The 14,934-nt window shown below is 42.5% G+C and overlaps 1 protein-coding gene across 2 annotated transcripts; it reads right to left on the bottom strand.

The window, feature by feature from the left end:
- Positions 1-163: 163 nt before the first annotated feature.
- On the bottom strand, positions 164-13,472 carry LOC111953171 (E3 ubiquitin/ISG15 ligase TRIM25). 2 transcript variants are annotated; one of them, XM_023972295.2, is made up of 11 exons: positions 13,364-13,472; positions 11,066-11,776; positions 9,999-10,094; positions 9,573-9,806; positions 9,222-9,390; positions 7,364-7,408; positions 7,021-7,128; positions 6,266-6,316; positions 5,494-5,613; positions 3,923-3,982; positions 164-3,185 (listed from the first exon to the last, which is right to left on the bottom strand). In XM_023972295.2, exons 2-11 carry the CDS (start codon positions 11,672-11,674, stop codon positions 2,653-2,655), a joined length of 2,025 nt encoding a protein of 674 aa, XP_023828063.1. In that variant the 5' UTR covers positions 11,675-11,776; positions 13,364-13,472; the 3' UTR covers positions 164-2,652. The 2 variants fall into 2 exon arrangements, with proteins under 2 accessions (XP_023828063.1, XP_023828225.1); XM_023972457.2 differs by lacking the exon at positions 6,266-6,316.
- Positions 13,473-14,934: the final 1,462 nt, after the last annotated feature.

The following is a 14,934-nucleotide window of genomic DNA, read 5'->3' as shown; positions in this document are numbered from 1 at the left end:
AATGGAACGCATATGACTCCATTTTAGTCTCCATCTAATGGTATGAAATCTACCATCTTCTTCCTGGCCATTTAAAAAKAAAAGATGGATAGAGAGATGGATAAAGTAAAACTATTTTAAGCAAACAATTAATCACTTTAAAGCAATTAAAAACAGACAAATATCAAAATAATTGGCTTTACTGAATTTGCTACTACAGATGTTGAAACRKAACATTTCACTSAATGTAATAAGCAATGTAAATTAGAATTTGAAAACACCCATAATAAATATTTTCATATGTATTATGAATTTTGAATTTCATTGTTTTCTAATAAGTACATATTATTTAATTGTTAGTTTTGCAAGTATATAATATTGCAATAAGTCTACTCCTGAGCAGTTTGAAGTAATATGAATACCAAATGCAGTATGTATGTGTATATATATAGCTATGTGTGTGTAGATATGAGGAACAAATAAGCCACAAACACCTCATTAACTATATGTATTTGTATGTGATACATTTTTGGATGAATATATCAGCACAGATAGCTTATAATAGTAAATCACAAGGGGACATTATCAAGTTGTCTTTAACAAKATTAAACCCCTTATACACAAACAGAATCAATACCTTACCCTTTAAAACACAATCAACAATTTCAAATATCTTGGTTTCAGTTAAACACAAGACCCAATCAAACTGAAAGTCAGTAAACCAAACCAACACGAATTACACCATTAGCACATTAATTAAGAACCATGCTAATGAGACGGAAGGAATGGACAGAGAGGATAACATGCTAACACACRAGGACCATGACTATGGCCCTCTRATCTTTGCKCTTTATCTGGCGTTGTGTACGCGAGTCGTTCAAACTTTGTCCAAACCTTTCGAGATCTCTTAAAAAGCAAGTGGCAATAATGGCTTAAATCTGGCAAATGAATTAATCTTTACCTTTAAATATCAGCTTGCCTTCATTTCACTAACAGTAGAAATCCGTTAARTCAGGAAAACTAGTGTTTCTATAGAGGGAGAAGGCAATGACACCAACTATTCATTTGGCATGAGGCTTTGCAAAGTAAAATKAATCTATCACGTGCAATTCTCAACTTGCTCTCCGATCGTAGCGATGGCTGTATATCCATAAATGGAAAAGATCCAATCAACAAGAGACACATTATGAGAAGCATGCAGTCACGTCACAGACAATGTGACACCCACAGATGTCCAAACTAACACCAACAGACATATGTACCCTTCTAGGACATGAGAAGGCCCTAGGTATGGGCTATAGCTACATTAGCTATAACTTTGGCCCAGAGTTTTTCCTTTGTCTGGTCACATGGACAGGCAAAACACCAGCTCTAAATCATCACTATTTACAAAACCCAGAGTTGGAAAAACTCCTGTTCACAGGGTCTAAATGACCTCTGCTTGTTCTTATGGGCCAGGCTGGGTCTATCTAGCCTGGTTGCCAGATCAACCAAATCCTCTGCCCTGTTCACTGTAATTCTAAACCAAATGCAGATSTGGCAACCAGGCTAGGTTCTATCAAGCCTGTAGTAGCAGTGTCAGGAAGTGCTTTCAGCACATCCTCCCACTGCACCATGCGGAAACCCCCTTCACTTACAGGCTCTGTGTGAGACACTGTAGCGAAAATSTATTAGATCAAGAAAAAAAGTGAACGATACCCACTTTTCCTTTGAGGGGTATCAAGCATATTGTGGATGCTTTTCTCTTCTATTCATTGCGTCTCTATATCCAGTGGTGTTATTGGATATGACATTCCCTAATGCGGAATGCCTGACACCAGCAAAAGCATTGCATAGGTGTGCCAGTACATGGCCTTCTGAACGGTGTGGTACTGTTCATATACAGTAGATAACATACATGTTAGACACGTTTATTTGTGTTGTTTTGTGTATATTATATGTGATTACTGTGTACTACCAAGACCCACGCCAAGAGATCATAAGCTCTGATAAAACAGGCTAGAAACAGCTACCCACAGACCACTTAAATGTATCTGTAAATAAACTGGATGATCAAGACATTTAGCCAGGACTACAGAACAGGAGAAAGAACTCATTCGCCTGGTTCAATATACCACTTAGTAGTCGTGTTTGCCTATAACGCGGAACCATTTGCGAATCAGACATGAATGATCACAATGTCAGATAATTCCTTCTATCCAGCCAATGGAACTCGCTATGTCAGAGTAACCATTAAGGAATAAATCAACTTAAAATCCTTTACGGCATGCTGCTGACATCACAACAGCAGTAAAACAAGAGTAGTAAGTCGTCATGCTTTTGACAATACAATAATATTGTATAAATCATTTGTAATGTTTCTTCACCTGTATCCAAGTGCTTAGTTTTCATTAGTTACTGATTAACAAATGCTGCCTGTTTAGAGGTTGCTGTAGTTACAAGAGGCCAAAGTCCAAAATGATATGACCTACACTGCATTATTACTAAAGTTAGTGACTACAACCAAATAATAACCTTTAAGGTACATTTCCAATATAAGTTCCCAATGTCAGTATGATTAAGTAATTTATTGACCCAGATGCTGTACATTATCATTTTTTGTGAGGGAGAACAATGTGTGTGTGTGTGTGTGTGTGTGTGTGTGTGTGTGTGTGTGTGTGTTGTGTTAACTTCTTAAGACTGCAGCTTGCACAGGCTAACAGACGAGCCGCTGGAGAAGAGCCAGAACGCTGGGTACACTGCCTCGGCGAACTGGAACACAAACGTATGGAAAGGGTATGCCCGGTCCTGAACGTTATAGAAAGTGGCCGTTCCCTCCTCGCAATCCAACAGCACGCCGACGCGGGTCGGATTCGGGTTCTGCAGTACAGTCTCACTGCTGGCGTGCCAGGCTGACAGCTTGACGTTGAACCACTCGACGCACCAGGACTGGGCGTTACGCCCCAGCCGGCTAGCCGGACCCTTCCGGTCGATGCTGTTGTAKGCCAGGCCGATGCCGGTGAAGTTGTTGCTGCTCATCTTGACCTCCCAGTAGTGACGGCCGCGGGAGAAGCCCTTGGAAGTGAGCACCTGGCTGCAGACAGAGAAGCGGGCGGGGCCATCGGGGTAAGGGGTGGGCTCGTCTGACACAGAGGCCATGGTCAGGTTCTCTGTGAGGGAGATGCGCTTGTGGGCCGTTTTGGGGTCAAGGGTGAGAACCGTGCCATCTGGTGAGGGAGAGACAGGAGGTAAGATTCTCTCTCACAAACACACCCATGCACACACTTTTATAAAAGCTCCTTCAGAATGCTGTACTTAGTTTCAAGCTAGTGTTGGGAATACAGGTAGATAAGTGGTTAGACCACAGACAGTCTATTTCCACTACAGACATCCCTCCACTGCTGGCAGCAGCTGCCAGACCAGGTGCTAGGACTACCAGCAGGGTTAAGGGTTGAGTAATTGCTCACAGGTGTGAGTGATTGAGTGGCAATTACTGTAACAATCTTAGAAGCTGATCAAGAGCAGCATCCCAAGCCAATGGGGATTTCCTGCCGAGTGTTTKAATCTTTTTTGTTTGGCATGCCTTTTTGTATATGGTTATACTTGTCATCATATGAACATCAATAACCAAYATGAGCCGTCTCCCCTAGAGACACTTACAACACCCTGTTGACTTATGTTGAACGCACACTCAGAGGTTACAGACTTGCCAGAAGATTCCGATGGAGCAGTGTGGATGAAAAGTACAGTTTGGAGTACAGTGGCATATCCCATTCCTGCATCRAGGTATGTTTTCCGTCCCATATCTCACGCCGGCTCCACGGTGTCTTAACGTAACCATGATTGAGCTCCGACCCCCAGTGCAAACAAGTGTAACGGTAGGGTCAGTATCTTCTGGCAAACTTCCTAGCTTCCCTAGATCGAGCCGGTTTGCTACGTGGTTTCGTAACACTTGTGAACTTACATTGTAGGAGGTCATTTCGTTTTACTGCAGAGGTGATACTTGGGGGAACACTTGCTTGTCCTGTAAGAAAAATACCATGCCATTAGTTTAGTATAGTGCATAGGTGACTTTGATAAACCAGAGGGGTATTCCTGAAAGCCAGATTAGTGAGTTGGCGAGATTTGTCAAACTAGAATTTGAGCGAATTTCCGGTTCCAGAAAGAGCGCTCGACCTGTAGCCTGATCAACCATAGCAACGAATCTTCGCCTGTCCTGGTGGATAAAGACGGGGCTTCTCCGCCAATAAGATTGTTGTCCGTCGGCTATGGCCTGTCCCTTTGCGGAAAATCCAATTGACATCAGAGCCTTCGTTGTTTGCCGTGCATTACAAAGGGAACAAAGGATTGGACCTTGACTATATCCTTTAAATCATTCAGAAGATTGTCTTTTGGAACGTTATCGTTTTTCCCGCACAATCATTCATATCTGGCCAACTTACTCAACCTGTACACAGGCAATGTAATCCAACGTGGTTTCGCCTTTACTGCTATAGGCCTAGAAACTCTGCATTACGTAGCAATTTTTTGGCCACTGGAAGTTTCCTRTACAATGAGRGCGACGCTGAMCGATTTGGCAAGGCAACTGTGCGTAGAGCCATAAGAAGAGTCTGCCTTGCATTAGAGACTTTGTTGTTGTCTTTGTTGCATTCCCTGCCCATCAAGCTGTATAATCAAGGAGGTATTTTACAGAATTGCAGGTACAGTAGGCTGYGATGCTTTGCTAATCTCAAATGAATAAACCTAAGCAACATGATAAATGATAAATAGCCTAATTAAAATAGCGCAGATTTTGCAAACATCATTGGCGTTACGACTTAGAACACACTGTCAYGAAAAGCACTCAAATTATTATTCATCCTACATAGGCTATGGAATGGGCCTACCATTGCAATTGTGACATAGGCTACTACAACTCACATAGGCCATAGCCTTGACATGAATATCACCAGCGTTGCAATAACAGCGCTCTCTGAAGTGAACGCATCATTACTAATCACCCATGTGTGTAAGCTAGGCCTATTAGGATATTGGAATTGTGCCACTTCACTTAAGCATTTACTCGGTCCGCAATTATCTGCCCGGCACCCTCTGGCTTTTGCACCCGCGCCTCTATTACATTTTTTGGTAAATATGCGAACATATTCATTGTATGTTACAATAGTTTCTTGTTCTGGACTTGTGAAATATTGGACTGTGTCTTGACTCCATAGCTGTAGTTTATTTCGGTCATCGACATGAGGCCCTTTTTGAATGTTGCGTGCACGCGCCAGTTGTCGGATCAACCAATCTGCAATTYGCTTAGCACAATTACTTAAACGAGAAGCAGACGTTCTGGAACCAAGAAATCAGACTCCCTCATCTGGTTAAGAGAAGCTGGATATGTTCAGGGAATCCTAAATATGTTAAACCATCTTGCTAGAATTACCCCCCAGTTGTGACAAGTATCCAGAATTGCATTCAAATTTGTCATTGGAGGCTCACTTATGGTATTCAACTGCATGAGCAGAAAATATAATTGTATTCAACATTTACCTGGGTCCTCCCTGTTCCTGGGTCTGGGTTCTGCTGATTGTCCTCTGAGGTGGTCCCTTGGTGTGTGTGGAACAGGAGTGGCGGACTCTCTGCGAGCATTAGGTGGCTTTTGGGGATTTTCTGATGGAAGACAAACAATTAATTTACAATATATTTTCATATCCAATGATGGCAGGCAGTTCTTTTATACAATATTGTATGAGTCAGCTGCTGCCTAAATGTAATGAAACAGGCAGGGAGCAGGTCTCGAACCCTCGACCTTCTAGCCCGAAGTCCAGCGCGCTATCGACTGTGCCCCAAAAGCATGCTCGAGGGGCAGAGTCGATTTCTGCGCTTATAAACCCAGGGTCGTTACACTATGTAGGTTAAAGGGATAGACTTTGACAATTAAGCCCCTTTTTAAAAATTGTTTTACTTACTCAGAGTCCGATGAACTCATTGATACCATTTTTGTCTCTGCGTGCAGTTTGAAGGAAGTTGAAGGTAGTTTCTGATGCGATTACTAACTGGTAGTAGCGCAATGACGAAGTCTATGGGAGCATCTAGACAAAATTGGCTTATTTGACAATGTCGAAATATCCCTTTAAGCGCTCTCTCCAACTAAGGTTTGCAGAACAGACCGAACCGCCATAAGCCTGTTAAACTAGACCATAAACKAATAACATTTTAACTTGTGATGTTACTTGACACATGCCATGCACAGCACACCTGTTATCTGAGCTTGGCAGTTATTGAAGTAAACACACAGAAAAACACTGAAATCAGTTCTCACTGTCAGCCTTATGTTCTTTCCATTCCTTGTGATCTCGTTTCTTGTCTGACTCTGAAAGGGAGAAATGGTTGAGAGTTGTAGGTTCAAAAAAGTAACTGAGGGTCATAGTTGACCCTTTAGAGGTGTAAATAGAGTGGTAGAATTGGCAGTAAGTCTTTACTGACAGTATAACAGTCTGCTATCTGGTTTATGAACCATTCATGTCACAGATGTTTCTGACTGACGAGAACAAGCTGTATTTGTCCTGTTTTTTTCTGCTCTGATAAGGAAACGGAAAAACCTAGTCGGTGTATCGTATTCTATGTAGTGTCTTGGTAAAATGTACCTAGACACACTAAAAAGGGAATCTTTATCAGGCTACAAGGCCACAACGACCCATCTTGTAATAGCCTACTTCTCTTCGGTACAAGGAACCCATCTTGTAATAGCCTACTTCTCTCTCGGTCACAACGAAACCCATCTTGTAATAGCCTACTTCTCTCTCCGGTCACAACGAACCCTTGTAATAGCCTACTTCTCTCTCGGTCACAACGAACCCTCTTGTAATAGCCTACTTTCTCTCTCGGTCACAACGAACCCTCTTGTAATAGCCTACTTCTCTCTCGGTCACAACGAACCCTCTTGTAATGCCTACTTCTCTCTCGGTCACAACGACCCATTCTGTAAATAGCACTTCTCTCTCGGTCACAACGAACCCATCTTGTAATAGCCTACTTCTCTCTCGGTCACAACGAACCCATCTTGTAATAGCCTACTTCTCTCTCGGTTTGAATCTTGTGGAGGCTTCTTCTGGTTTGCCCTGAGGGGAGCTCCTGGGCTGTGGGATCTAGGCATTCTCGGATGACCTTGTGGTGGCATGCCTCCTGAAACAAAGACCAGATGAAACTTTGTCACACTGTATCAAAGTAAATACAGTGCCCAAGGTTGTGATTAGGCTAYGAGTGACCACCACAACAAGTCTATTACTGATTTCACAAATTATTATKGCTGTACAATTTTTAGCCATACAAAAGCCATATGTTTCTGGAAAGTTACAACCGTTACTGTATGCCAACAGGAGTTATGTAGTTATAAAGAAGGGGGCATAATGGCACTCACCCATTTCATAGAAGTTTGGCAGCAGAGGAGGAGCAAACCTCTCAGCTGTTGGGAAGAAAATCACATTTTATTGGTTATTTACACATATTTAGCATATGTTATTGCGGGTGTAGCGAAAGGCTTATTTTCTTAGCTCCAACAGTGCAGTTRTAACAATACAATRAAAMGGAATTAATAACGAGCGATGTCAGAGTCCGGAATATAAATGAATACACTGAGTGTACAAAACATGAAGAACACCTTCCTAATATTGRGTTGCACTCCCCCTTTGCCCTCAGMACAGCCTCAATTCGTCGGGGCATGGACTCTACAATAGGRATGGGCATTTGACATTTTTCCACTGTTATGAGTACTCGCATAATTTGAGGGCTCTAATGAAAAAATTATAATCATTAAAAYACACTGGACRATGTGTGCATTTMTCTATATGCCAACAGTGCRYAACCATGAATAATTGATCATAACMATTAGACACATTCTAATTCCTAGATTGCTATTTGAGAATCATTAACGGAAACTATGGGCTATGTTAAGGCGTCAGCATGCTTCAGTTCGGCTGGCGCCTAGACAAACTTGGCTACTCTAACCAAACTTGGCTATTCACACCATGAAATCAATTAATACGTATGAATTKGCGGGAGAGTGAGCATTTTTATTTATTTAACTAGGCAAGTCAGTTAAGAAATTATTAGGAACAGTGGGTTAACTGCCTTGTTCAGGGGCAGAACGACACATTTTTACCTTGTCAGCTCTAGGATTCAATCTTGCAACCTTTCGKTTACAAGTCCAACGCTCTAACCACTAGGCTACCTGCTGTCTGCCGCCATGSAGAAAGATGTGCCTGGTACTTTGTAGCACAGTATTTAAAATTTTAAAAAGAATAGATTTGATGTCATGCCCATCCCCACTCTACAAGGTGTCAAGYGTTCCACAGGGATCCTGGCCCATGTTGACGCTGACGCTTCCCACAGTTGTTGTGTCAAGTTGGCTGGATGTCCTTTGGGTGGTGGACCATTCTTGATACACATGGGAAACTGCTGCCTGTGAAAAACCCAGCAGCATTGCAGTTCTTGACACTAAAATTGGTGCACCTACAACCAAAGGAACATAAATATTTTGTCTTGCCCATTCACCCTCTGAATGGCACACATACACCATCCACCATCCATTGTCTCAAGGCTTCAACATATATTTTTTTACATGTCTCTTCATCTACACTGATTGAAGTGTAGATTTAACAAGTGACATCAATACGGGATCATAGCTTTCATCTGGATTCACCTGGTCAGTTCATGTCATGGAAAAAACAGGTGTTCTTAATGGTTTGTACACTATATGATGGCGTGCATACACATTATGAATAGAAATTGTATTTAAAGCCGTAGTTAAATAGGATAGGCCTTATAGTATATACATATAAAGTAGGTAAAATGGTATGTAATCATTATTAAAGTGACCGGTGTTCAATGACGATGTAAATAGGACGGCAGTCTCTAAGGTGCAGGGTTGAGTACTGGGTGGTAGCCGTGTAGTAACAGTGACTAAAGTTCAGGGCAGGGTACTGGGTGGAGGCCGGCTAGTGGTGACTATTTCACTTAGCATACCTAAGTATAATGCTTGGAATCTGGAAAGCAAACGCCTCAAACCACCAGATTGCTAACCAATTTGAGGGATAAGATGTTGGATTGTGAATTATTGATTGATTGGACTCATTGTTTGATCCCTTATTGCTCTCCAATATAAAAATCGCCATTGTTGAACATGTCCATGCAAAGTTTTGCAATTAAATATCACAAGGCATCATACAAATGCCGCCCATAAGCATGTTTTATACACTTGTATACACACACACACACACCTGGTTTGAGTATCTGCAGTCTGGCCTCTACCGGCTGTTTCAGTACATGTGTAAGATGCTCCCTCAGGACTGCAGAGTAGGCATGCCAGGCTGCCATGGCCTTAGAGTCCAGGTTCACCTTCGGGGTATAGGGGTCAAAGGCCACCACTGCCGGCATGTCAACTGAGGCCTGTCCCAAAGGAAAGGTAAAAACCAACAATAAGATACATTATAGTCAATATCGTAATTTCAAGACTGTTAGCCCACTGARCTAAGGTCGGGAGCTGACGCAAGTCTTCTGATTTCAGGTGAGGTTGCTCATCACCTGAGTGAGAGCAGTTCACCGAAGCCAACCCGCTACACTGGACTCACCTGTAGGAAAGCCACGGTCTGAGTYTGACTGAGCAGGCTGTTGACGCCATCYTTTGCTGCGCTAAGCTTSGCAATGTTCTGGTTGAACTTCTTTATGAGGTTCTGGAGTTTGGTCTGACCGCTCTCCTGCTCGCGGTCCACGGTGTTCAGAGCCTCACGCTCGTCACGGTCCAGCAGCTCCCGGATTTGACGGTAGTCATCCTCTAGTGCTCTCTTCCTGCTGGCTGCAGAGTCCTGGAGGAGGTGGACACAAAGTATACGTGGAGTTCTCAAATTGATATTTCTCACAGCATCTCACACTGCTCTTACGGTGACTGTTCGAGATTTAGTTTTTCCAGGTGCTCAAAGCTTACAAACTGCTTTATATACTGAATACAGTAGTCAAGACAATTTCTTGAGTCATTTGTTTAAAAAGTGATCGCTTACCTTCAACTTGCTCTGCTGGTCACTCATCTGAGAGATGACCATCTGGTTCTTGTCAATCTTTCCATCCAGCAGACTCAACTTGCCCCTCAAATCAGACTGAATGAGACATGAATGAATATTATCTTCAACCAAAAAAAAAAAAAAAAATCTAACTCTTAACATGGGATAATTCGTTTTCTTTTAGAATTWGTGATTTGATCAATCACATGACTTCTGTAGCAAAATAGGGTAAACGGTCAGTCGTGAGGCTTGAACCTGTGACCTTACACCTGTAGCCTAGCGGTTAAGAGCGTTGGGCCAGTAACCGAAAGGTGGTTTGAATCCCGAGCCGGAAAGGTGGAAAAATCTGCCGTTCTGCCCTTGAGCAAGGCAGTTAACCCCTAACGACTGCTCCCCGGGTGCTGATGACATGGACATCGATTAAGGCAGCCACCCGCACCTCTCCGATTCAGAGGGGTTGGGTTAAATGCGGAAGATACATTTTGGTTGAACGCATTGTTGTGCAAGCAATTTACTAGGTATCCCCACAGAACAGTATGCTAGGTATTTTACCAGATGTATAATTGTGAAGCATCTGGTTAGTTTCCACTCACTACCAAATATGGTGAGGAGAGGAAGCCCAGTGGTAGAAGTATTTTGGCCAACATTCACTTATCCATTTACAAAACTAGAATCTGTAAGAGTGGACTGGGTTTTGTAGACTAACTTTTGCCACAGTTTCTTAACTGCGTTAAGGAGTACAAGGGCGAATTTAGTTATTGTGTACACACACACACACACACTTCAGAGTAGGCGTTCCATAACGGAAATATGCAAATAAATGCTAGAACGAGCCAATAGGATCTCACTAGCTTGTGCTTGGCTCTGCCCACCTCCTTGCTTGGTCTGCCSACTGATTAATTTGCTCCTATTGAACCGACAGGCTCTGGTATATCCCCTTTCCCTCATAAAAAGGTTCAGACCTCTAGACAGAGATTGTAATGCACTACATGGGTGCAATGGGCTGGCACAACACTACTGTATGCCTGACCGTGGATGGGGTGTATTAAAATGTATTGTAAACTTACCTCTTGCAGTGCCCGTTGTTCATCAGGGTTGGAGAAGGTACAGCCTTTATGCACCTGCTGCAGACAGACACCACAGATACAGCGGCCATGTTGGACACAGTAGAACTCCATCAGCTTGTGGTGGTCGGGGCAGATACGGTCGCGCAGGTCGCCCAGAGGCTCGTTCAGCTGATGCGCGCCAAACACTGGGTTCTCATGATGAGGCCTCACGTGCTCAAGGCAGAACGACGCCATACAGGTGAGGCAGGTCTTGAAYGCTTTGGCTTCCATACAGGTGTCRCACAAGATARCCACCTCTTTGGGCTCCATCTTGACCGCATCCCACWTGATTAAGTCGYCYRTCTCAYTGGGGAGGTCGCTTTTATTYGAYTTCATTTTGAACGTTTCCACAACAGTGCTGAGGACGGTGTTCTTCTTCAGCTCTGGTTTGGTGGTGAAGTGGGTCCGGCATTGTGGACAGCTGTAGTTGTCTTTCCAGGTTTCTAGGAGACACTCTTGGCAAAAGTTGTGTCCACATGGAATTGTCACCGGACAGTCGAAAGGACATAGGCAGATGCTACAGCTCAGTTCGTCTTCGAGACTCATGAGGGAAAACATATCGTCGGCCATGATGGAACTACAACTGTCTGCTGCTGTGTTGTCTGTAAGTATTCTGTTCAAACTACTATTCTGACAACAGCAGAAATGATGACATCACCGTTGTATGGAAACCTTCAAAATAAAAGCCCACATTTCAAAACATTGCAATGTTGATAACTCATTCTAAAGATATTAAATTGTAATCAATTGCTATTTACATGGTGCTTATATGCAAGGTCTTTTTTGTTTTGTAAAAAAAGTAAAGAAATTAAGACCACTTGGTATAGCTATTGGTATGCTCACAATACTGGGGTAGCTCCACCAATTAGGTGCCTTAGGAGTAGTGCAACTTTGTGGGGGAAAGTTTATTTAGCTGAATTTCAACATGTCAAAACGCACATGTTCAACCTAATTTTAAAAAATGAGTTTTCCCAATCCCTTCAATATTTTTTGGGGTGACAAATAAGTAGCAGGTTTGACTGTAAATAAAGTAGCAGGTTTGACTGTAAATAAAGTAGCAGGTTTGACTGTAAATAAAGTAGCAGGTTTGACATGTTGTTCTTGACCCGCTCAGTTTCCCGCCACAAAGCACAAGAAATTGGCCAAAAAGAGTAGAACCAGCTCACCTGTTTTTACACTGATTTGACTATTAATGTCCAATTAAAACTTTTCCAGGAATAGCTTCAACATATTAAAATGAGAGTTTAGCTAACGTAAGTGTGACCTTTAAATCTTGGACAGATGTTTAATTCCTTAAATTAGTCTCGAATCACATTATTTAATCTTCAGAAATTACTGTCAGTGTAACAGTATTGCTTCCGCCCCTCTCCAATCGCTCCATAAAAGCTGCGGCCCTTGCAGAGCAAGGGAAATAACTACTTCCAAGGGAAATAACTACTTCAAGGTCTGAGAGAGTGAGGTCACTGATTTGAAACACTACTAGCGAGCAACGACTAACTACCTAGCCATTTCACACAGGTTAACAAAAGCAACAACTAGGGCTTTACAATGACTGTGAACATCGGGCACAAATGGGAACTTGGGGAACATCGGCACAAATGTTTTTTTTCTCTATAAACCAGTATGTAATTCATATAGTGTAGGCCGTCACTGTAAATAAGAATTTGTTCTTAACTGACTTGCCTAGTTAAATAAAGGTTCAATTATTTTTAAGAACATTTTTAAAAATTGCATTGTGGCCAATGGAATGGGTGGAGTAAAAGGCCAGCAACACTGTATTAACATAGCAGTATTTGTGTAAACTTTCAAATGAAATGCTGGTATAAAATATAAAAAATAGGTTATTTGTCCAAGGTGGTTGCAATGCTTTGAAAAACAGTTGTACGTAACTAGTGTTAAACAAAAGGATAGTCAAAGCTTTCCATGTCTTTGCAGGTAGACTCTTATTTTGAAAAACTCCTGCTGCTAGTACAACGGTAATCTAGTTTCAGTGCGTCACTCTGGCGAAACAAAATGCATTAGCAAAACGAAACGTATTGATAATCTTTGCTTCCGTGGTGCAGCTACGGAATATTTGGGTTTTGAAGATACTATCTTTGCGCATAGTCATTATCTACTTTATTTTCAATCTAACCTTACCGTTTCCCCTTTTGAAAAGCTTGAGTGAACAATTAGGCCTTCATGATTTTAGTGTTTTTAAAATAAAATGTACCTGAACCATGATATTTTAAGTAAAGTAGCCAACGGAATCAAACTTACCAGGCTGTAAAGTGCACTGACAGCTGACAACCGTACTAGTCTACGTATGTCCCCTGATTTATCCGAGTTCTGCGGAGCGTTCCTATGGAATCTTCTTCGGTGGGGTTTATTGGCAGTTACCAACGTTATGGTGCATTACYGCCGCCTACTGTACTGGAGTGTGGCCCAGAGACTGGGTGAAACAAAATTCTACCTGTCTCTTAAAAAAGACAACAAAACATGTAGACTGTATATAATGACGTTCTACTTAGTATACTCTTTAAACTAATTTCCTGTATCCACTTCTCCCTCATACTGGATCTCAGCCTCTTACCCACTCATACTGCCCACACTCATACTGCCCACACTATGTCAATACAAGCCCCACTGTTTCTTTTTCCAAGGCAATAATCATACTTTCCTGTTGGATGCTTTCCCATAAAGTCTTATTTAACCGGCTGTGTCCCACCCCTAATCTTGTAAAAAATAGCCCCCTCTCTTCTGTCTCTTCCTGCCGTCCTCCCCTTCCCGACATTCCTCTGCACTTAGAATAAATGTCTACCCTTAGTATCTCTATTCCACTGCTCCTGCCATCTCTGCACCACCACTGTCCACATCAGGCTTTTTGCCTCTGCCTTGCTCATTTGAAAGCTAAACATCAACATCCCCACTACTAAGTTCTTGTTTAGGCAGTACATCAACTGCCTTGTTCCCCTTCAACCACACATGGGCTGGGACCCAAGTCAATCTTGTCTGTATACCCATCTGTCTAACCCTACCATGGGTTTGTAGAACGGCATAAAGCCGGTATTGTCTGCTACGTGTACTAAAGGACTGCAGACTCAAACACTGCACACGAATCAGAGTAAATAACTACGGTCTGGCTTGACTTCCTCCACCCGCCGCAAGGCCAGTATGGCCATCAGCTCTGCCGTATATACCGCCAGATGATCTGTAATACGTTTCCTGACTGCCACCCCAAATTCCTGTACTACAAATGCTGACCCAGTACGTCCTGTCCGTGGAGCTTTTGAACCATCTGTAAATGGCCACAATGCTGATACACAGTATCCAGATGTCTATTAATTAAGCAAATCAGATGGATCATCACTTTCCTCATCTTTCTGTAATCTCTCCATCACTTCTAGATCAACTACAAGAGGTGGGAGTAGCCATGGTGGGTTCACAAGAATAGCTACCGTTGGACTAAACTCTCTTCCCTACAGTCTCATCTCCCTCGCATGGGTATTACCCACCCAAAGATCGTGTTCTGTCCTCGCTCGTGTTCCCAGCATGCCTGTAAAATGCCTTTCACAGGATGAGATGCCCCATGTCCCTGTATTCATGGATGCCAAGGGAAGCCAGGTTTCTCAAAAATAATTGACCAATAAAAAAGACATTCATTTTGTTTCTGTGTTTCATAATTTCCCTTAAATTCGCAATACCTGAGACCCGGCCATACCTGAGAGTAAATATCATTGCTTTGTGTGGAATGTTGATTCAGTTTCGGTTTGATTGTCATAAAACCTTGAAGAAGACTGACTCGGGTGAAAGTATTAATACAACATCCCCCCCAAAAAACTATAGGCTAT

The sequence above is a fragment of the Salvelinus sp. IW2-2015 genome, linkage group LG1 (assembly GCF_002910315.2).
Source record: "Salvelinus sp. IW2-2015 linkage group LG1, ASM291031v2, whole genome shotgun sequence".
Taxonomy (NCBI): Eukaryota; Metazoa; Chordata; class Actinopteri; order Salmoniformes; family Salmonidae; genus Salvelinus; species Salvelinus sp. IW2-2015.
This window is presented reverse-complemented; position numbering and strand designations above follow the sequence as displayed.